At 35.9% G+C, this 24,331-nt stretch overlaps 1 protein-coding gene across 1 annotated transcript in view; it reads right to left on the minus strand.

Annotated features, from left to right (window-relative positions):
* The window catches only part of LOC100893885, a 78,366-nt gene that overhangs the window by 18,955 nt on the left and 35,080 nt on the right, over positions 1-24,331 (minus strand). The window contains exons 3-4 of the mRNA XM_030986294.1: positions 14,865-15,033; positions 2,196-2,366 (exon numbers count right to left, since the gene is read on the minus strand). Coding sequence (XP_030842154.1) covers positions 2,196-2,366; positions 14,865-15,033 — 340 coding nt within the window. The remainder of the gene's footprint in view (positions 1-2,195; positions 2,367-14,864; positions 15,034-24,331) is intronic.

Here is a 24,331-nt window from a genome sequence, read left to right on the forward strand (position 1 = left end):
GCTGACTTTTTTTGATCTGTTATTATTGTATATTGTTGTATGTTGGAAGCTTGTCGAATAAAAATCAATCAATCAATCAATCAATCACAAACTTCAATCTGCCACTCATAGAAGCCTTAGACTTTAAAGGTACTATGTCCCTTTTGCAGCCAACCTCAAATTCTGTAGAACTTTGCAGGAATTATTAATATGTCATGTATGTCCTATCTGTGAAATTTAAACGTTAGCAGTGTCCTCATATTCAAATTATGCAAGGAAACCCGTTTACTTGCTAGACTTCACTGTCAGACACTATTGAGTGACTGACTGGCTTTTTTTCTTCTTTGGTAATAACATACATGAAAATAGTTGTAAAGGGTACATGAGCATTTGTCTACATCAATAACCCACTTCTTGTGATGGCCAAGATTAAACTGATTGAATCTTTGCGCAGCATAAAACGTATGACCATTCGGTACAATTGTCTGAAAATCAAGACTATTACTTTTGGGCTCTATAGCCCTAAAGTCGATTTGACAACTAATAGTCGTTATTTTCCCACTTGAAGACATTTTCGAGCCCCACCTGTTTTAGGGAAGTTCTAAATTAGTATTATCTTTCAAATGCAGTTGGAATTTAACTTTTTCATTTTTTTGGCCTGCAAATGGGACATAGTACCTTTAACGTCCTGAATTTAGAATAACAATAACATTTTTGGTAAATGTACTGGATGATCAATTACAATTCTTTCGTATATATATATATTTTCATTCTGGTTAAGAAGTATTTACTCATTGCTCACTTTTATTATCATCTAGGATAAGAGATTAAAAAGATACTTTTCTCTCTAATCTATCTTTGTTCTTTGAAGGCTGACTGAAATCAATTTGCAGTCAATAAAAATCATCTAATAAATAAATAATGACAAGAGTGGACATGGCAGAAAACAAAACATAAGAAAATGGAAAAACAGTTGAACAAAAATTTGACAAAAATACATGTCCCCCAAGGAGCCTTACAGATAAGTTATTATGTCTCAAAAGACCCATAAAGAATAAACTGTTTTTAAAACTGGGTCCAGTGGTTTGAAGGAAGTATTCTCATTCTTCAAGAAACTATGAAGGCTTTCTGATATCTCAAACTTTTGCTGTCTAGGAGGAACTACAGATGACTGGAAACCAAAAATGTTGACCAACAGTGGTGTAATATTTTGACAGTTACATAAATCAAAGTTGTTTGCGACACCACCATTCAAAATTGACATCTCTATTTGATGTCAAAAGCAAGTTTGCAAAAAGGAACTACATTACATACATTATATACACCAGGAAAATGCAACCTCTGCATCCTTATCTTACACTAGTTTAATGTTGATTCTTTTAATAATGCTTTTACAACATGAAATAATAACTGAGGAAAAAAAATATTTTGAAACTTAACTTAAACCTTATAAGTATCCTGACAAACTATAATTCAACAAAGCCTGAATAACTATTTCAGTTATCAGGCTTGCAATCTAAAGCTGTAAGAAAGAATCTGAATTACATTTGGAATGTGTAAAGGGCATCTTCAATCTTAAACAAATGTGAGAATTTTTCATTTCATGTCTCATTTCAAAAGAAGAAGAAAGTAACTGTGTAAATCTCTGTGGAATTTATATCTTTTGATGACGTGATCGTGAGAATAATTATTATGATTAATTTTTCATGAATAAAGTTTAAGTTTTATATCTTCACAGAACTTTATAGATAAATCTAAAAAGTGATAAAGATTGATTAAGTGAGAAAATATAAACTTTATCTTTTAAGAATAACCCATATGTCCTTTGGCAAGACATTGATTTACATTTGCCACACTCCACCCAGGTGAAGTAAATGGGGACCGGTAGGAAGTAATTCCTTGAATGCTGTGAGCACCGACATCGGTAGCCTAGCAGAGCCGGGGTGTTATTGGAGCACTTTGAGCACCTTGCAGGGTGGATATGTGCGCTATATAAATATCCAATATTATTATTATTATTATTATTGTCACAATCATTTCATGAAAAGAGTTGAGAAAATGTATTCCAACTGTATGGGCAACAGGGTAGTTACATATCATTTGTTTGGAGCCAAAAGGGCATTAGTTAATTTACTTTAACACACAGTTAACGCCCTCCTGGCTCTGAAAAGATGATGTGACCATGTCAGAGGCATAGTGCGATGAGAGCAACCTACCTTGTGTGATGATGATCCTTCCATAGGTATCTTGGAAGAGAAAGTCACCGTTCTTAAGCCATTTAATCCTAGGAGGGGGATTCCCCGATGCTGGGCAATGCAGTGTGATGTTGTGGCCCAAGCTCACAGGTAACTCTGCTGGAAACCGCTTGTGGATGGCAGGTGGAATTTCTGTATGATAAAGAAAAAATAAAGAATGCTATGAATTTATGCTTTCTAAACATTTGTAACATACATGTACAACCTCGTGAGCCCTTTAACAGAGTCAAGAATGTTTGAAAACAGATTCAACTGACATACAGTGAGTGGCATATCCATACAATTGGGGGGGGGGGGAGGGAGGGAGGGGGGGGCATCCCCAAAGGTTGGGCAGAACAATGTATCTGGGCAGTTCTATATGCTGTAAACTCATTGTAACTTGTGATTTTCCATCCTGAGCATATGCCTTGAATGTATGAAACAACACTGACATAATTTCTTCAATAGATATACAATACAAATAAATCACAAAAATGCTTTGATTTATATGTTGTCAAGGCCTAAAGATTGACAGTAACAAAGTTTGATTAAAAAATTGAACCAATTAAAATTCAGCTTCGTAAGAATTACAAAGCTCTTTTTTGTCTTCAAACAGGGGAAACCACTGGACATAATGTGACCACATTCATCAACACATCAGGAAGAAGAGTCTCCAATCCTTACAGACATACTTGAAGATGGCTCAAGAAAAGGAAAGAATAAGCCAAACGACCCTAGAATTACTCAGCAAAATGTAAATGTTTGAGTCGTGCGATTAATGTTGTAATGTACAGCAACACTTTGGCCAGAGGTCATTTGAAACACATGTCATCCACCGGGGGACACCAGCGATCTTTAGATCCAGGTGCGAGGGAGGGTATGAGAGATTAGTAAGGTTCACACGACACTCTGCTAGGTTAACTTTAAGTTAAGGTCATAGTTATAGACTTTGAAATTATCTTGTGGTTAGGGACCGTGTGTGAACGCACTTTTGGTTACAGAATTTTGAGTTAAAAGTTACAAATCACAGCAGATCTTAAAGTTTGCGCAACAACTGGGAGCAGCAGTAGCAGCGTAATATGCCGTGGGGACGCAATTGACTTTGAGGTTACACCAGCTTGAAGTTCAAATGGGGAAAAAAATGTTTTTAAAATTCAAAACCTAACAGGATAGTCCATGAAAGTTGTGAAGCTTATTATCAAAGAGGGTTCTAAGGACAGCATACTCATTCTTGTGAAATATTTAAGACATTGATTTTTTTTGTCAATTAAATAATGGAGACTTTTTCTTCTTAGTAATTTTTCTATAAAAGAAAACAAACTAACCATCAACAAATATCAAATTTTTATCAGGAGGTGAAAATGCTCAAGAAACTTTAAAACTATTGATCCAAGAACATCACTGAAGATCACATTTTTACCCTTCATGCAGTTGGTGTCGATGAACTTTACTTAAACCACCTAGCTCAAGCAACATAAGACGATTGCCGGATATTGAGTCTGCTCGTCCCCTTCACAAACCTGCAGTGAGCTAAACATACTTGCACCCACCATCATAGCCAACCTGACTAAGTAAATGTCATGCGGTATAAAATTGTACACCCATGCATGAAACATCTACCCTTATATATTGTGATCACTGGCCTTTCATGTTAATGCTTTATTTACATTTCTCGTCTGGGTTTTCACATATTAGTTTGTCAAAATAATTTGTTATAAAGTCTCAAATTGCAAAGTAAACTGACAATTATTGGAAGGACCCAAAAGGCCTCAAATTGTTATATTTGCAGACATGGCAAAAAGGTCCAACTTTGTCCCAACTTTGGACAGTCCAACAAAAAATTTGATTGAAGGAGAAGGGGCATCACCCCGCCCCTCTCTCTACCAACCCCAAATGAGAAGATGATGCCCTTTTTTCATCAGAAAAAATGAGGCTCTATCTGTCCATACCCTGAATTAACCTGAACATAGGAATTTTGTGATGGGTACCCACTCTTTTCTTCAGTGAGAAAGGTTAACAAAATGTCATATTTTGACTAGGACTTGAGGATGAATGCATTATACCAACAAGAGATGGTTTCTGCATCTCTGTCCTGTAAAGGATAAGACTTAAGGTAAAAAGCTTTACTCTTACAAGGCATGGAAAGATTAAATACTAAGATTAATGTTTTAGCTGAGCTGACAGTCTATGATTGGAAAGGGTTAGCTTTATTCCATATTTTGACCGAGACTCATGGATGACAGCATCCCATAAACAGAAGATGGTGATTCAAGCTAACCCACAGAGCAACGGAGAGGACGGGAGGAGGACGACCCGACGGCATACTGATACCGATTCTTCCACCCTACTTGACTTTTGCAACCAGATACAGCGCACTCTCTCCTGCCCTCTCGAGCACCAGAAATCTACACCACAATGACAGTTTATTTTCATTATATCATCTGTTGAGAGCCAGAAGGGTGTTAACTCTGTGTAAAATGATATGAATTAATGCCCTTCTGGCTCTAGGCAGATCATATGATCAGATTTGATATCTGCTCTGTTTTGGGTAAGCAAGCATCAGCTAAACAATCTGCTTACGATCAAAGACCTTATATATAGGCTTCGGTAGTTGTCCTCCGTAGCTACATCTCTCTAAAAATACAGAAGGCATCTGTGATTGTAGGAACAAGTATACCTTTCGAGATCTAAATTTTCTAGCTTGTTTTGCAGTTGATTTTGTTTAAAGTTTCCCACTATATAGAAGTGAGAACTGGCCAGCAATCCCAAATAATTTGTCCATTTGTTATTTGCTACTGCAGTATCTCATTCCTGCAGGTTTAATGGTACATGAAACATCCTGTTCTTGAAAGCAATGTGATGAAGTTTTTTTATATTGTAATTTTTCAATCCATAAAAAAAGGAATATATATCAATCACGTCAACAACATTCTAAAGCGCAACAAAAAACCCCAGCTGAATAGCTTTTAAAAAGAAGAAAAATCAAAGAAAATATTCAGAGGTAGGGACATATCCCTAGGTCTTGTAGACCAGTGCAGAGCAAGACAAGGAGACACCCGTATCCTGACAGACAACCTGTTGCCATGCTGTTGCAAATGGCATGATCTTTCACTGTGAGGAAGTATCAAAAGAAGGTGGAGATCTTTTGAGGAAATCTCTAGAGTTTAGACTCAGGGCTAATCCCAAGTCTAAACCCGATAATACTCAGTCAGCGAATAGATATATCCTGTATCCTCATACCACGAATGCACACGTATTCCTAATCCTATGAATCTTTCTCATTCAGGAACACTTTTAAAAAAAATTATTTATTAAGTTTTATTTTATGAATTACGATGCTAATATCAACTCAAAAGAGGCCAAACGACATTTTAGGTGTTCAGAACTCCTTATTCATGATTCGAACTACATTTAAAAAAACTAATTCCTACTTCAGGAAGGAGTACATGGATTTAAGAAGTTATTTTCAGACTAACGGATAACCGGATTCAAAGAAGGCGATAGGAGTTACAGTTCATGTGTATTTAGTTTCCTCATGAGGATCAGAAAGGTATCAACTCTGGTAACCCACAGACTACTGACTTCTCTTACTCCCATAGGCTTCATACAGGATCCACCTGCTTCCTGTAGGGAATGGGTTAAAGCCAGTACACAGTATTCCTAAGAAAAGATCAAGTCTCTCAAAAGTTACACTATTGCGACGCCTGCTTTGAAACATGTTCATATTAATTTATTGAGATCATGAACTTGAAGCAAGTAGGAAACCACCTCCCACATCACCGCTTCATTTCTAAGGACACATGTCAGGACTGTGTTCCGAGTCTATGTGCATGATCTTCCTGTTTGGGTATAAATTGAGACAGCAGAAAATGTTGCAGTGATCTCCTGTTCACATTGTAAACCCCCTTACCACTCCAATCTTGCTTCCAATCTAGATTACATTTTTTCCTGTTATATATCGCAAGTATAACGCATGTATGATTGCAGGACCAATGCTTCAGCAACAAATGTTCTGCCATCATTTTCTCACACTGACCACATTAGGCCCATTTACACAGCTAAAAAAAACATTTGGAAAAATCATCCTTTCTTTGGACTGCCATTAAAACCCCCATAAGAAATCTTCAGTGTTTGATAATTCTGCGTTTCTTTTGTGTGTGAGTTGTGCGCATGTGCCACTTGTCGCTGTCCTGTATGCGTTAGCACAGAAGAGAGAAGAGTCACGTGACGAACGTGGGAACAACCAATGGTTTTAGCTTGCAGTGTAAATGAAGCTATTCACAGCTTAATTACTTCGACCCAGAATACAACATTTCACCTAATCCTGAACTGAAGTTTCAACCTACCCATGTGATTTCAAAAAGCATCAACAAGCGATTAACCATTCACACCAATCTTTCTGCGAGCGAAATCTCCTTTGCTTTTAAAATAACTGAGATGATCCTATCCTTAAAGGAAAGTTTCCACATCTCTTTCTTTCCAGCTTAAACCAACCTCCTTAAGGAAAACTATAGGTCATTGTAATTTCTTGATGTGGAAATTGAGACAAATTGGTTGTTCTAATATAGCAAATATAGACCTGCTCTGTTTCTTTCATTGCCATTTTTCATCTTTCAAGGTTTAGGATTCTTTACCAAATATAGTTGTAGGTCACACGCACCTGCAACAATTACTCCACAGTAACTTCCTACACTAGCCAAATTTATGGATTTCAACCCTGGACTTCTACACTGAATTAACCCTAACCCAAACCCTAACACTAACCCCAACGCTTACTTTTGACAAAATAAGGCTCAGACCAAATGTTGGGTCACCAAAAGATAGTGATGATACTTTTTAAAAATTAATTAATTAGTTTAATTCATTTGTATTCCAACAGGGTTGCTTTCTCAGTAAAGCCCTGTACAAACTAAAGATTACAGATACAGAGGAAATTGAACAAAATTAAATACATACATAACAAAATATCAAGTTTCTTAAGTTCTTTAGCCACATTTCAGAGCCAGAAGGGCATGAACTATTTAATTCAGTGATCTAAGAGAGTATCATTAATCTTATCTTTTTAAAACACAGTTTCAGACAAAATATATTAAACAAAATTTCAGTTTTTATGTCTAACCATATCCCTGGTCTAACCACAATTGCCATCTTGGTGTAAAATCTAATCATTTGACATAATCCCTGTTCTTTGGACATCTTTCAGCATGGTCGTTTCTGATGATTTCCTTGAAATGGCTACAAGGGGGAATAATGGTGCGTCATCCTTGCACGGCCAATTAACATCTGCAACCAAAATATATTTCCTAACTTGGTCTAACCAAGAAGCAGAACGGCTATGCAACCTGCAAACAATCCGGTGCAAAACCGACACATGCTGGCTGGCTGGCTGACTGACCAGAACGGCGAGCGTCTAGCTTGCGTGCCGTAATTGGGTTATTTACTTGCTTCTTGTGGAAGTTGCGTTTGTTATTCTGGTCCGGGTACGATGAGCATCGACGAGTGAGAAGCTAATGTCTGAAGGTTTCACGTTTAATTGGTCCTGATGTGGCGTGGAGGGTGGCTGGGAATGATTGGAAATCATCCGTAATTTACAAGTTTCCTGAGACTTTAATTGATCACAAAAAAATCCATTATCAGCATGACTGAGCATAAAAGGATGGGTATCAGTCTTGTAAATTATCTAATATTAGAACTTAATAATTTATAGAGAGCTTTTTAAAAAGAGATTATCTCATTTCTGTGTACTTGAGAGAAGCCGCTCCTCTCAAAATTCAAAAGAGTGATGGAGGTAGTACAGAAAGATATAATTAAAGAGCATATTTCTGGCATTGGTATAGACTACATTTCTGGTGCATGGTGGTGAGGTACAACAAACCTTGTCTACTTATCATATTGGATTCCTATGTAAGTGGAGTAAAAAAAAACTACACACATAGATCTGTCTAAAGCATTTTACAGCTCTCCAGCAGGCAATGTTGCTTGTAGTTAATCTACATTTCTTCAAGCATTTATCATAGAAGTGTTACAATCTATACAGAACAGTACAGCAATTGCCCTAGAATTTGAGAATAATATTCACATAACACAAAATTTACCCTAATATTTCAAAAGAATCCTTATCTTCATTATAACTACCCATCTTTCCTTGGCTTGTAAAAGTGGGTAAGGCACCAATCTATCTCCCCACTACACATCAAAACTCTAAATAGAATTCACACAAAACATTCAAACAATAAAGTTTCTTGTATGACAATGAAAGACAAAACTCTTGAAACATCTCACTTCTCAGTACTCCTTAAAGAAGTGCATAGAATGAAGATGCGCCCTGATGTCTCCCCATTTTGAATCATCTCTGGTGGGACCATGATAGGACTTGATGAAGATGACACATTATCAACACCTTTCTGACAGATGTCATCAGACTGTTTCCATTGCCAGGATATTTGGTTTTACATCAAGATTGTGAAATGGTGATTCAATCTCTTATATAACTCTTTATTTAAAGTAAAAGTGATAACTCATTCACAAATGCAACACATTTTCTAAGCTGTAGCTCTATGATTCCTTGCGCTAAGAGTAGGTAAAATAACTTCATTTGTTGTGATAAAGAAGTGTTAACCCATTAAGGTATCACTGTAGTATATTATTGTGTCTAACAGCAGACTAATTACACTTGGCTTGCATTTCCTTTTCTATGAAATAACAGTAAATAGCAATTCAAACAACTTGAGCTAGATGGTTAAACTTTGTTTGACCTATATACAAAAAAATGCAAATTAATCTCAATGACAAGTTTACCTTCAGTACTACTTCTGTTGAAGCAATTAATTCAAAAGGCAATTGAAAATTAATGCAAGTCATTTCCAAGATTTTTGCTTAGTTATCATGACTCCTAATAAGCATACAAAAATGTTTAACATTGGAGATGAGTAGAGTATAATATCAAAAAAGACAAGATGTCTGCAGCAGTAAGAACAGAGCCTTATCCCACGAGGGCTGGTATTTCGCACTCCATGCATTTTTCTCACTTTCTTTCCCCCTTGTTTTACACATCATGAACCTCACACTGACTCAAGAATTCTATTTTACCAGGAAATGTTCTGAAAACTGTGAAGTGTTGTGGGTATTTGGACAATGTGTCAGCCATGAGTGATTGAACTAGACTGGATATGGATATGGGTATTGGTCCGGTGTAACAAACTAAAAATAAAAATGACCTCATATCTTCTTCTTCTTCTCTACTTCTGTTTTCTTTCCCCTCTTCTCTATCTTGTCACAAAGGAAAAATATCTAACAATACTTCAAAATTAAAAAGTACTTTGATATCCTACAAAGTATATTTTACTTTGTTAAAAACTAATTTTGCCTTACACTGAAAAAATAATACTTTTAAAGCAACACACTTTCTTGAAATCTGTGATTTGTCAAGACTCGAGATACACTTTTGATCTGCAAAATGATTGAACTTTAATACAACAATTTGTGAAAGCTTCTTTCTGCAAATACCTTTGTCGTTAAAATTGTGCAAATGTTTCAGTTCAGGAAATCATCTAGTTTGCAGTAGCTTATCCAACACAAGATTGCAGATCAAGCCAGGAGGGCAATAACTCTGTGTTAAAGTGTATGAGCAAGATCATTTAACTTCCTTCTGTCTTCAAACAAGCAATATCTCAATTTCTTCCTTTTACTCTCTGATCAATGATTCAAAAGCTGTTACGCAAACAAAGTAAACCTAATACTTCCTGGGTAATCTCTCTAATGCCTCTGACCTATTAGCAATCTGAATATCTTTATTCCTGGGATTAATACTGCTGTGATTAATGCCATATTAGTCATTCAAACTATCTAGATCTGTTTCATGTCATTTGCTTTTAAAGGGGTGCTACTAGAACATAGAGAGGCAAATAATTGAAATATGAAGGACAGAAAATTATCTCTTATTTTGAAGAGGGAGAAACGCATTTACTGAAAAAGTGCTTTTATTCATAAGTAAGAACCGAAAGATCATATACGACTTCTGATTTTACTGGGGCTCAAAATCGCCTTTACTGACCACATGCAAATTACATATGAATAAGTTTTATAGTAAAAATAAATTTCAGCAGAAAAAGCTGAGAAGATATAATATGAAGAAGAAAAGAAGGAATAAGATAGAGAGAGTATAGAAAAGAGTAGGATATAGGAGAGATAGAGAAGAGGAAAGAGATAGAAGGAACAGAATAGAAGAAGGAAATAGATGGAACTGACAATATGAAGACAAGGAAGGAAGGAAAAGAAAACATCAAGATAAAGATGGGGAAAAGGTACAAAAAAGAGAATTAAAGAAAACAAAGGAATCAATGAACAGCATTATAAGAAATAGACTATAGAGAGAAAATCAAGTATTCATGGAAAGCAACCTGTCACCATGCATCTTTAGGAGGTCACCTCAAATTAAGCCATCACTAACTGAGGATCCTATGCAATTTCTGACTCACGCCGCTCTCAGTCCCATGTATAAACTTCCTGCGTTGTGACTTCTGTTGCTCTATGGGCGTGTCAGGTGAGAAACTATTTGGCAAGATTAAATTTAGAGCACGGGGGAATTCAGAAAAAGAATCTCTTTCCTTTAGAGCAAACGTGATGAAATGGGAGGTAACCGACCACCGATGAGCACAAACTGTGAAGCTTGAACTTTTGTTTAATTAGATATAGGCCTCTCAGTGAACCTTCATTAAGTTCATTCAACCTCCTATATCTTAAAGGCACAGATTAGACCATGATTTATACTTTTGACCTGGTCTTGGTTACCTTAAATGACCTTTTTATATGACCAATGACATAAAACCTCAATTGATTCATTTTTTCATATTTAATACTTACAAAATTGTGTTTCTTGCTGGTGACATGGTTTACTTGACTGTTTCAAATATGATTTTACATCAATTATTTTTTTCAATGTTGTTATGAAATAAATATCTCAAGTGAGTTTCCAATAATATGTATTTCTGTAAACAGGTTAAACCACATATGAATAGCCAATATCATATGATGTATTATATATCTAGTTTATGTCATCTATCTCATATAAGTATCTAAACTTCACTTAATTTTTGTGACTGCTATACTCAGAAGTGCTACATTGGAGTGTATCAAGTAAACTGAGAATCTTTCTTTATCTTGGCAGCTAAAATTTCTCCTTCGTTATCGCTTCATTTTCAACTTGTCTAATATAACTGGAGATAAATTGGCAGTGGGAATAATTGAAGCTCTTTACATAACCACATCATTTGCCTATACTTAGGATCTTCGATTCATTCAAGGAATTTGTTTACAAATGACTTCCCTCTTTCAGTCAATTTCTTCAACCTTCTCCCTGGCCTAGCTGAGCCCTAGCTCCCTGCAGGCCCATTATCATCATCCTGCAACCCATCTGATTGAAAGGTCCCCTCCCACCTGAATCCATCTCCCCCCATGCAGGAAATGGATTTCTCTAAGCCAAGAGTTGGTTGCCATAGTGACAAAGTCCAGTGGGCCCATCTGATTGGCTAAAAGCTGTCAAAGTCCATCTGACCTGATTGGACAAGGTAGAGATAGTCTTGAAAACTAGGTTTCGCTGTTGTTTTTTGTTTCTTCGATTTTAATGATATCAACTTGATACTTAGTAATAAATCTTAATTGCATGATTGCTTGTCTAGAAAATAGACCAAGGTTTTGTTTCCTTTTGGATATTTTACCAATACCAATTTATAACTTACAAAGAAAGCAGACTTGCATGGTTGATAGTCTTGAAAAATCAGACCTAGGTTTTGCTTTGTTCTTGGCTTTCTTTTAACCATTGATTTTAACATTACACCAATTTGTAAATAATGCCATTATTAAAAGCACCATATTAATACTTCTTTGATTCCATTCTTCTGGCAGAATCTACCTATCTACAGAATTTGTTTTTTTTTTTTAAATATATTTATATATAATTATATGATTTTTTATAAGATTTACATTCAATTTTGGATTGAATAAACATTTCCCTGTAACTATCAGATGCACATGCCAATGACCATGCAGAGGAAAATACTCTCAACATGAAATACTTCGCTACCTCCAGTCCAATAATTTAGATCTATGTAATCTGAAGCTTATGTATCTGGAGGGGGAAGATACACCTAATACGTTAAACTTGTTATTAAAGAAATGAAAAACATCCTCGGCCGACCAGTCACCGACATATCTCAACAGACACAGGTGGTGTGAAACCGTAGACAGGGCCACCAGGCACATACCTCTATATTATCTGCTAGAGACAGAAGGATTCTAACTTGTATACTTTTAACACAGATTTACGCCCTTATGACATCAAAATACCCTCCCCTTAATTCTCCATGAAGAGACATCGTGATTAAGAGAAGTGGAACATCTACCGGTAGATCATTATGTCGTTTTCAGATGATTGTTTTCCCTCTGCCTATACCTAATAGCTACTGATAGTTGTTAATACTGAAGAATTTCATCACCTTTACTAAATTTCCAATATAGTTCACAGTCCTTTATCTACTGAAGAATAGGTCTTTCCTCTAGATAACAATACTTAAAGTCATTTCAGTATTGGTTTTTGTGAATCTACACAAAGCTTACAAATCTGAATGTAGAATAATGACTTTTTATATATAGAAATCTAAGATAAATTACGTAGTGTTATTTCATTAATTCCATGCAAAAATCACAAAATTATAAGCAAAATACAAAATTTCATGTACCGAAGCCCAGAAAGGCTGTGGTACATGAACATATAATACAAGACAATGTTTTTTTCTTTCTTAAAGAATCAGAATTCTTCTAGAAAACATGATCTTGACTTGGAACCAAACTCCCATGCACATACTAAAAAGTACCTAAAATACCGTCAAATACTCAAAAAATATAAAGCTTGCATGTATCAAGAGTACATCTCTGCATGTCATTAAATGTTCAAACCCGTTTCCTCTGCTACAGTAATCCCTGGCAAGAAAAGTTCGCTATATTTATCCAGATGAGAATTCCAGATGCCTTTGTTTCTTCAAAGACACCATCGGAGAACAAGTAGATGAGATCAGCATATGACCCCATTGATGATCTTATAAAGCTCCGTCGGATTATAAAGATGATGAGGGGAGAGTTTATCTTTATGAGGTAAGCGTTGATGGAGGGAACAAGAAACGGAAGAGACTAGGTCTTCAAAACCAAGTTTTAAATATGTTTTATGGATGAGATTGCATTAAAAACATAATTAAATCAACCAACTAAAGCCAATGTTACGCAAAGTATGAATATGTAGCAGGGCTTCATGTAATATCTAGAGTAAACTTCTGAAGATGATTTTTAGCCTAAACTACAATGTTTTCTATTCAGAAGACAGGTAATATTGCTTCAAGATGTTACAGTAATTGTATTGCATCAGATGATATTCCTCTTGTTAATGATTACCGGTATTCACAATATACACCTCTCTAAAAAGAAATATAAAAAAACTTTAAAAACCTAATTCAAATATTTTTGTTAAATATCACTCGATCATCTAACAAAATTTATTTGTATGTTTTTTTTTTTTTTTTTTTTTTTTTTTGGGGGGGGGGACACCTTTTTAGCATTTTTTTTTCTTCTTCAGTTTTAAATATAATGAACTTATTATTATCAAACAACAAAACAAGAAACAAACATGGAATGAAATAATATTTCTTATCGTACTACTACCCCAAACTAAGTTTGTGAAAGTCTGCCCTGATCTCTCTCCTTAAAATACAACTACATCTCAATCAACACTTCCAGGATCAAGTGCATATTCCAAGTTCATTCCTATCGCCCTGAGTTGTTCTTGCGGTCTACCTAAAACCAGCCAACTGCAGCCACGTAAATATTTGTATTTCCAGCCTGTTGTGCCGCATGTTTCAACCCCCTCCATCGCTGCAAGGTGATGATCCCCTCTAGCCTCGGAATAGTCATCCTCTTGCTAGTTAGAGTTTCATGTTTTTATGCTGCAAATTGGCACCTCTGAACTTCCGTGATAGAACTTGTTGTTGTTAGGTTGAAGGAACTGCTATCAGTTTCTTTTTCGTTGTAAATATTGTCATTATCACAACAAAATGGTCATCAAGTGTACTTTGGAGAATTTGGACTCTCGTTTCCTCTGATCATTATCCTTACACTGTAAATTCCAAGAATCTTTTGTAATCTTTTTCTCAATTTCATATTTGAAATTTCAAGTTTCAACAAAATCATTGAATGCACCGATTAATAAATGTAATACTTCCGCAATCATTCCTCCTCCTCCTCTCTCTCTCTCTCTCTCTCTCTCTCTCATTTTTTTCTCTCTCTCTCTCTCACACACACACTCTCTCTCTCTCTCTCTGCCTAATTCCTCCTTTGTAATAAGGCAGACAATTAAATTCCATCTTTCATCCAATTCTTACTTCAATTTTTGTATCCACATCCCTTAAATTACCATCTCTACCTGACAGTTTACAGCAGCAGGCAACCCAGTCATCAATCCTTGTCTACAGAGGAAGGCTTTGACAACATTTTAATCATTTGTCTTTCCCTATATATACTCATTGAATGCATTCAATTGCATAAGACGCTTGGCTGGCAATTAAAGAAAGAAGACAAAATACAAGCAAGAATCTTGCAGTTTCTTACCTGGTAGTTTACAGCAGACGACCCCAGTCATCAGTCCTGGTCTATAGTGGCAGGCCCTGTCAAAGTGTGAATCAAGACAGCAGCTTGCATCGATTCTTCCTGATGCTATACATGATGACTGCCCCTTGTTTTGGTGTGGACAGTGCTTTCCAATACCTCCTAAATCATCCTGTAAATCATTGAGATAAAAGATAATGAAAAATTTCATGACATTTGAATTCAGAGTAAATTAAGTGTGCGATAAAGTTAGAGATATTATTAAACATCTATACAATGCCTGGCATTTGGGTATACTAGAGAGTAGATAAAAAATTTCTATTGCAAGTGACATTTCTGATGCCAATTAATAAACTTGAATAAAATGTTGAATAAAATTAAAACTAAACGGTCATTGTAAGAAAGCAAACTAATTGTTGCTGATTGCTTCACATAATAAAACAAACCTATTTTTGTAAATTTAATACATGTATATGAACAACTTAGGTGTGTAAACTGTTTATCCTTGTTTCACAAATTATATGTAATTGGTCCATCTTGATAGTCAAACATGAATTTAATCAGTATCTGTAAAAAAAAATGTGTGCATGTAAAATTCAAAAACTCATCATGTGTCATATTACAAATTTGCAAGATCACAAATATTTGATTGTATGAACAATTCATCACAATTTCAAATGACCAACTAGACAAATGAATGATCATTGTTCCATCTCAATGCAAATGAAAATCCCTGTCTCGATCTCCCTCTGTTGAAATTTAGACCACCTGTTCGTAGCAACTCAATAATACAATAGGTTAAGAACCTCCCGGCAGGATTAGTCAAAGAATCCTTCTAAATGATGTCATAAATAAGAGCTCCTCTTAAGTGCCCTCTATATCTACACTCTCCAGTACTCTCTCGCAGCTCGTCAAATTAAGGGCCTCTTAAGACACTCCGAGGTGTATAAAACCTTATACAATTGTTACAAGTGTGTATGTTTAGCTTCCTATGACACCCTTCTCTTAATACGTTGGACCATCATCCCTCCAGGTTTTACCTCTTCAACCCAATGTCAGAAATCCCCTAGACAATGGGGGAAAGATCAGTTAGCAGTACTCCTACTCAGCAAAGTACTTTGAAGTGTCTTACGCCAATTTACAAATAATTGAACAGATCTTCCCTTCTTTTGGTACCATAAAGGAAACAACTCCTGTAACAAAATGCCACAGAATAAAGAGCATGGTGGTATATAAGCTGAAATGGCAATAAATGGGAAGGAAATAACGCTAGTGTAAGAAGTGGGTGCTAATTCCATCATGTGGTACCTCAGATCTGTGCCAAATCCCCATTTCAAATAGACAATCATCTTCAATTTGTATCTGTTGGCTAGCTGGGCAGTGAATATCAAGAGAAGGGAGGAACAATCAGAATCCATATGAAGTTTCAATTGGAAAGGATTTCTATTGTAAATAGCCTAATCATTATACACAATTTTACAGAGATTTCAAATATTTGAAATGCTATCAAGAACTTTTCAATCTTTTTAACCTGGCTCATTGCTAAGCAGTCCACTTCTACTTGTCAAATTACAAAGCACCAAGAATGTGCTTGCAACTACTTAAAAAAAGGCAATTTCAAGCACTTTGTATGTCACTTTTAGAAATGAGCGAACATTACATATTAGACATATAATCTGAACACTTCTATTGGATATAAAGTTTTTTGAAAATAGTTGTGACTGTATTCAAGCCAAACTCTCAACATTGTGATTTGAAGAGAAGATGAACCATTTCCCATCATGAATCTAGTCTTGTCTAGTCACCAGCTGAGAGTCAGAAGTGTGTTAACATATCATTTCAAATACCCCGGTAACAATTTACCCCCTCCCAGCTCTCAACAGAAATAGGTATACTCCTCTATTCAAGCCAATGCTTGCAACACCCCTAGGAAGACTGTGGATTTAGAAGGAGACAGACAGGATCACCCTCCGATCTGCTTTATGGTCATAGGCCCGAAGCCAAAGAGACGCATTGGATTGTAGGAAACTTGTAAAACAAAAGCATGGGAAACACCCCGGACGGACGAAGAAGTCTCTGGTGTTTTTCAACAGTCCCCTGTAGCGGTAGCAGAAGAGGTGAGATCGACATTTCAGAATTGCAACAATCTTTCCTCTTCACACTTTAAAAACTAATTATAGGCATCTCAAGGCAATGAAAATATCACTGCCCTAGAGTATCAGGTGGAAAGCCAATTGTATAAAGCAATACACTCAAGTGAATCTTTTTTCTTTTTGTTGTGGGGGGGGGGGGGGAGGGGTGGTGTCTAGGGTCTCCAAGCTGGCACAAAAAAACTTGAACTCTCATAAAGTGTTTATTGATTTGGAAGTGCTTCATGGGTCCTGTATATGCTGTTTATGATCTCCTTTATTTTCTTCATACTCCATCGTTGACCGATAGTATGGCAAGTGAACATTTTTTAGGTTGATTTCATATGTTCTAGCTACTGATATAAATAAATTTACTTTAGGTTATTCATACATTTTAATGTACAAACTTCGAATTTTACAAGAACACGTCCCTTACTTGAATGAGTTGTTACAGTACATCACAGTCTAGCTGTTATGATGTGCTGAGAAAGGAGATCTGGTTTCCGTCAGTGGTTCAAGATTGATGAGATGGAAGGGGATGAGATGGAGGAGGAGGAGGAGGGAAAGGGATCAAGGAGGATAACTTCTAGGAGTACAGATCCTTGGTGTTTGGATACCATGGGTGTCGTGTTTTCGGAAGGAGTAACCCCAGCAACCTTGTGGAAGCCAGGGGTTGTGATGATGCGCCCATGTTGTGTTTTCAATGGATTACCGAGGGGTAGATTCTTCACTTTTCAAACAGACCAAAATATGCTAGGAATTGAGTCACTTGCTTCTACTGAACTAATATTGGTATCCACTCTGTCCTTTATCTTTGTATTCTCTTACTCTGTGTATTCATGCTTACATTTTTTTTCATGAAAAGATGCCTCTCAATTCATTTTTTCGATGCAATAACCATCTTTATATTGCTTTTTGATCAGAAAAAAAAACATGTAGCTAAGTTTTATGGTGTCTTTCAGTCCCCTTTTCTCCCCCCCCCCCCAAAAAAAAAAAATCCCCCAAAGATCCCCCTTGCCTCTGATGTTATTTGTGCCTTTATTGTTTATTCCATTGTCCATCTACAAGACAAGAATCAAACTACACCAACAATTAATTTCAGCAGTCATTGACTCATTACTCACATGATCAAATGAAGCTCTCATTAAAGGTCATCTTCTAAAGTTTGACCTCTGTAAATTCTTCCATGGTATTGTCATATAGATAACATCATTCAGGCCTATTTCCCATTTATAATTCCATAAGTAAACATTTATCAAAAACAAAAAATGTGTTTAATATGCATACACAATAACAGTCAAAATCTTGAACTAGGGAAAAGTTCAAGGCTTAGGGCAACAATTTAAAATTCAAATAAAGATCATCGTAATTCAGGCTCATTAGAGCAGAATATTGTACCTGCTGCGTCTCCTGCCGGCGGGGATTAAACAAAAGGCATCCCAATTACTGCCAATCAAAGCTCGCATAATGAATCACTGTCTTGTCAGGGCTGTCATTATCTCATTAGCAAATGAAGATGGGGAAAGATAGACAGTCTTGGACAAACAGATCATGTAATTTGATTAACAGCCGAGAGGGTCAGGCTTCGGTTCCGTTTGGAACCAGAAGGGCGTTCGCTCATATACTCTAGCAGAGCGTTAACGCCCTTCTGGCTCCGAACGGGCGATATGAGCTGGTCCAGCTCGCAGACTGGGCAAACCCTAATGATGCGTCATATGACATTTCCTGTGGAGAGGTGCAATGTTTAAACAGTATTATATAACAAATGAGTCCTATTTTGACGGGAGAACAATGTCCATCTCCAAGAAGGATCTAGGGGTATAGTTTGCAAAAGATGCCAAATATTTATCTGTTTTAACAGTAAATGACCATGTGCTGTACTTGTATGATTTAACAAACTACTTACCGTACACATAAGAATCCCATCTGCAATATGTCAGACAGAAATCCACTCAAGATAAAAGACAAAGACTTAAAAACTGAATTAGTTGTATTCTTGTAAATTTGATGTTTTTTGTATTGTTTTTCGTAAATCAACAATGGAAGGTGGACTGGCTGAATAGAGCCTCTCCAATCTGCTCTGTACAGATATTTCATAAAGTTTTATTCCTTTTAGTTATTGATGATGGAAAATATTTGTTTCTTACAGGAGATGTATAGAAACATATTTTCAATAATTGTATTTAGGGTGTATGTATGATTGAACGTTTTCTTTTGGGAAAATATAAATTTCTGATTTTTACAAAGTTCAGAGCAATTGGGAGGGAACCTCACAGAGTTGCCAATTTGTGTTTAATTGATCACAACTTCAAAATTTCTTAACTTTCTTATTTTTAATTGGATTTAATTTGCTGAACTTTCACTGACCTGATCCTCTCATTTTTCTGCTTCTCTTTAAACCAACTTAATATCAGGGGTCACTCTGTGTTAAATTTTATGAGTTAACATCCTTCTGGCTCCGAACAGCTGATGCGTCTACAAACCATATGGATCATCTGACGTAACATATCAAACCAGAAACAAATTGAATTCCAGAGAAGAATCACTCATACTACATCCTGAATGACACATGAGAAGATAGTCAAGGGGATGACAACTGTCTCACATATTGCTTCCTTTTCTTCTTCTTGTCCAAGATTCTCAGAGAACAATGACCTCTTAAATCGTGCTGACAGCAAGACATTCAGCAGGATTAATGAATTCCATTCGTTTGTACTATTGTCTTTCCTCAGCATGATGTAGTTATGAATGAATTATGAGTAATGTGAGTTTCATGTAATTTGATTATTAGTCTGGTTAAAGAATGTCATTTAAACTGTCTCATATGATTCCAGAGTTATTTTGGTATGAGAATCCCTACTGTAAACTTTTCAATCCTTTCTAGTAAGTGCTGAACACTTGAGAGTTCATGCAGAGACATGAATAACATAGAGAAAGAGAGATTTAGAAGGGAAAGAGAGAGAAAGGAAGAAAGAAAAAGGGTGAAAAAGCATAAGATAAAGCAATTATAAAGGAAGAAGCATAGGAAATACTGATAGAATAGAATGTTGGATGGAAAAACCACAACAAAATTGAAGTAACAATTTCCGAAATGGCCTATATCTTTCTCATGCATATAAAAAATGTATTTCCTATACAGATTTTGTTCAATAAAGAGAATTAAAACAAAAAATAAAAAAAGAAATAAAATAACTTATAGAGATCATATGCTTCCTAGAATAAATTTGTTTAGTCTCATACTATCCATTACAGCTCCTGAATATCCTTAGACTTTTAGAGCTGATGGGGGGCAGGAAAATAGGAAAGGCTCTGCCCCCCTCCCCCCCCCCCCAACCTTCCTTTCTCAACAATTCTGCAACTGTACATAGGAGCGATGGTGATGTTATTTCTTACAGCAGCAGATAAATTGGAGGAATATTGCTCAACATGAGGTCCATTTTGCCTCACTCATTTGTAAGACAGCTGGCAAAACCATACTTGATCAGAGTCGTCCAAACGAAGCAATTTCTTTTCTAATTGGTAATATAGCACTTCAATGTTTGGAACGTGAAAACAACACAGAAATAAGCGTCAAATGATACAGAAACATCTCTACGTCCTTGAAGTACAAGTGAAACATGCATGTAGGAAGAACAGAGGTCCTTTTAGTTTACGTGAAATTTGCATGTTGTCTGTTAGAGTCAGAAAGGCTTTAAATGTGACAGTATATGATTCAACACCCTTCTGGCTCTCAGCACACAAGCCATCACAATCTGCAAACACTCATTTCACTTTAAAGTTTCCTTGCTTAAACAAATATTATTAATTGATTATTATACAATAAGGATTACGACTCTATTAGAACAAATTTATATAAAATGTTAAGCCGATCAATCCAACTTCTACACATTTTAATTTATATTAAATGAATAACTTGTTGGCCTCAGAAGGACCACACCAGACTGAGCTGATTTAATATCTGAAAAATTGCAATACTTCCTCTAATTTCTAGGCTGTAAATTGCAATTGAAATTGTCCTCTGATAATAATGAGCTATGAATCATTAATCACAAATTGAAATACATCTCTCTTTCTTTTGGTTTTGATTTATCAATACACCTGTTGTTATTATTTCCGATTTGTGTTCAAACAGGTAAATGGGTATGCTTTATGAGCCATTCAAAACGTTGGAACGGATTACAATTGTCAAGGCCAAAGAACAAGGGCCTGTTTGGACTACCAATTGGAGATTGAATGAGCGAAACAATGACTTTGTGACCCCACATTTGGCAAAATTTTCAAGAAGTTATTGTGTGTAAAAAAAAAAAATCAAAAAATATCAAGAGTTACCAATGAATGACGTTTTTTTAAAAAGATAAGAGCAATTATTTGTGTCCACTAGGAGAGACAGAAATGCATGACTTCTGAAATCATGTCATCTTTTTGGAGCTAGAAGGGCATTAGCTCATATACTTTAACACAGAGTTAATGCCCTTTTGGCTATAAACAGACAATATGAGATAACGGCATTCAGGCTCTCAGCAGACGCTAGTAGCAGTGAGGATGCCCCTTCTACATGTATGACAGCAAATCATGTGACAAAACTCTTTATTGGTAGAATCAAACAAAGCTTTTCACTCACATGTCTTTTTCTTCAAAATCAAAATCCAATTAATTATTAAATCTCTAGATCAATTACAAGTCTCCAGATCAATTACAAGCCAATGGTTCTTGTCAAACAAATAATTATAAATCAAATCAAATCTTTGATATGGATGAACTCCTGTTAATCAAGCAAAAAATAACCTGCCATTATAATACAATAGTTAAATTAAGCAAATGTAAATAAAACAATATTTGGATAAGTGCATGCATTTCTGATAATACACATGTTCTTAACGTCTGACAATATAATAAAGCAAATATTGACATTTCACGGACTGTCAATCGAAAAGCTTCACGTTTTAAGTTTCTTTCTCATTTCCGTATGAAGTATGATGCACATTTAGACAAACAATATCCAAACCAAACAAAAAGAAATCATAAATCTTGGCAGAAGCCAATTTCAGCTTCAAAATCAAAGGCACTATAACAAAGAATTAATCAAATTCAATGGAAGAATCTCCTTCATTTCATCACAGACAAAGAGACGTGAATAAGGAAAAAAAAAGACCACAGGATATTGCAACTCATAGATAACTGGTAGAAAGACTGGTATCTACTAGCAGCAATCAGAGATAATAGGTAATACTTGTAAGCAGAAAGTGACAGATGTGACTGCACTTTTGGACTTAGAGTGCAACTTATCCTCTGAAGATAAATATCTTCCTGTACTATTTTGTCTTATTCACCGGGCCGACGCAACACGAGGCTCTTAACGTTCCTTCGGTATTGCTCTCCGTTCAAAAGACACGACCATATTCATCTTAATATGCTCCCTGAAAATTGAATCAATTTGTTTTAGAGATATATACAGAGTATTATGTTTTATTCTTTCAGTCACAATTTTTGTTCTCCTTTCTGTCAAGGTCACACGCTTAGGGCAACTTCTGAGGAGCTTAGATACAGAGGAGCATCATGCACAATACATGTACAGCTGTATATGTTTCTAACCTTTCTACATATCTTTTTCACATTTGGTCTTAAATTATTATTATTCCAGATAACTGTCAATGTATAAGCCTACGAGGTACAATACTTTTAATGAAGGTTTGATCAAGCACCGTTGTATATTCATAAAGATGCATCCAAACACATAGCTACATGTATATATTCAAAGAAAGAGGCTCGATACTAAACAGCGCAATACATGTAAGTCATTAAATATGCGTACATTCATACTGCACATGTACCAGGTATAACTAAATGAATAGATGCCTGAATTGAGTAAATGATTTACAGAACAAAACAGCTAAATCATAAAATTCATTTACCAAATATAGAATTCACATTCACTGAACTACAATGTCAAGAGAAAAAGAGATAAACACTAGATTTTAGTTTTTGAAAGTGGCATAAATAACTTGAAATTAAAAGCATTACAAATGTAGCAAACCTGACAAAGCCCACATGGAATGTCACAGAATCATGTATGTAGCAACCCCAGATGGGAAACCAAATACATACTTAAGAACCGATATCATGATCCTTTGTTGACATACGAATATCACTTTTGACATTGACACTTAATCTAATTTAGGCCAAATATTTCCACTTTTGCCCCGTTCCAGCGAAGCTAACGAGAGGGAGATTTCTCATTCCAAGTTCATTCCCTAGGTCAACGAACTCCACGAAAGAGGGGGATTTGAAATCAATCGGCGTAGAGGCAATTTGTAAACATTAATTTCAACACTTTGTATGATGGGGAAACTGGACCTGTAATGCGATACAATTATATAGGTAAACAGGGCAAGAGAGCGTGCCGCCCGAAGGATTGAGAGGGAAAATTAACCAAGCCCACACACGTATTACATCCTCAATTTTTCATATCAGCTTGTTTGATATTCATTCCTTTTTACTTGAGGTTATCGTGTGTATACCGGTAGTCATTTTTAATCTGCATGTGTCCCTTTCTGATGAAAAATTTGTCCAACTGCAAAAATTCTTGATCATTGGTTCTGAATAAAAAATAAAAAAACAAAGGTGGATTGAACACCACATGGAACATCCCATTGTGGTGTCTACCTTTTCCTTAAATTATATCTGATTTTGTATAATCAACTGAATTATATAAAGCTCTTGGCTAGAAGGCATGGAAAACTGAGCTCATGGTAGACACAAATTAAGTGTACTGTTTTCTCCTAGTGCACATTGTTTTTCTCTTTTCCGGCTGCAACATAAAGAGCTGAGGCAAGTCAAAGGAAAGGTGTAGGCATGCATGAAGAAATAAAGACTGATACATAGAACAATGTTAAAGATTATTTTACGAATTAAATTGCTACACATTATATTACTTAAACTGAAAACAATATTTTTGTATGTGCAATACTGCAATTGGAGATGAAATGTGGATTTGCCTCGTTATCCCCAAATCGTCATTGCATTACGATCCATCTGGCCTCATTTCACGATGTCAACATGGCCAGTCGCACACGGAATGAACATCTGACGCGGACAGAGATTCAGGACTGTGAACTCGGAGATAATGCAAGCTTAATCAACTTCTAGCTATGATTCCGAACAAACGGAGAGGAAAGGCAATTGAATAAAAACTGGGGAATGAATAATAAACCTTTGGCAAAACGGAAAATTCAAAAGAGAGATACCACCTGCCAGCGTGCTGACAAATCAAACACTTTTCTCTCAGCTAGATACCTCGTTCTTTTCCTGTTCTCTAGATGGTGTTACTCACTAAATTGTCTG

Source organism: Strongylocentrotus purpuratus, unplaced genomic scaffold (genome assembly GCF_000002235.5).
Source record: "Strongylocentrotus purpuratus isolate Spur 01 unplaced genomic scaffold, Spur_5.0 spur5_scaffold_15, whole genome shotgun sequence".
Lineage (NCBI taxonomy): Eukaryota > Metazoa > Echinodermata > Echinoidea > Camarodonta > Strongylocentrotidae > Strongylocentrotus > Strongylocentrotus purpuratus.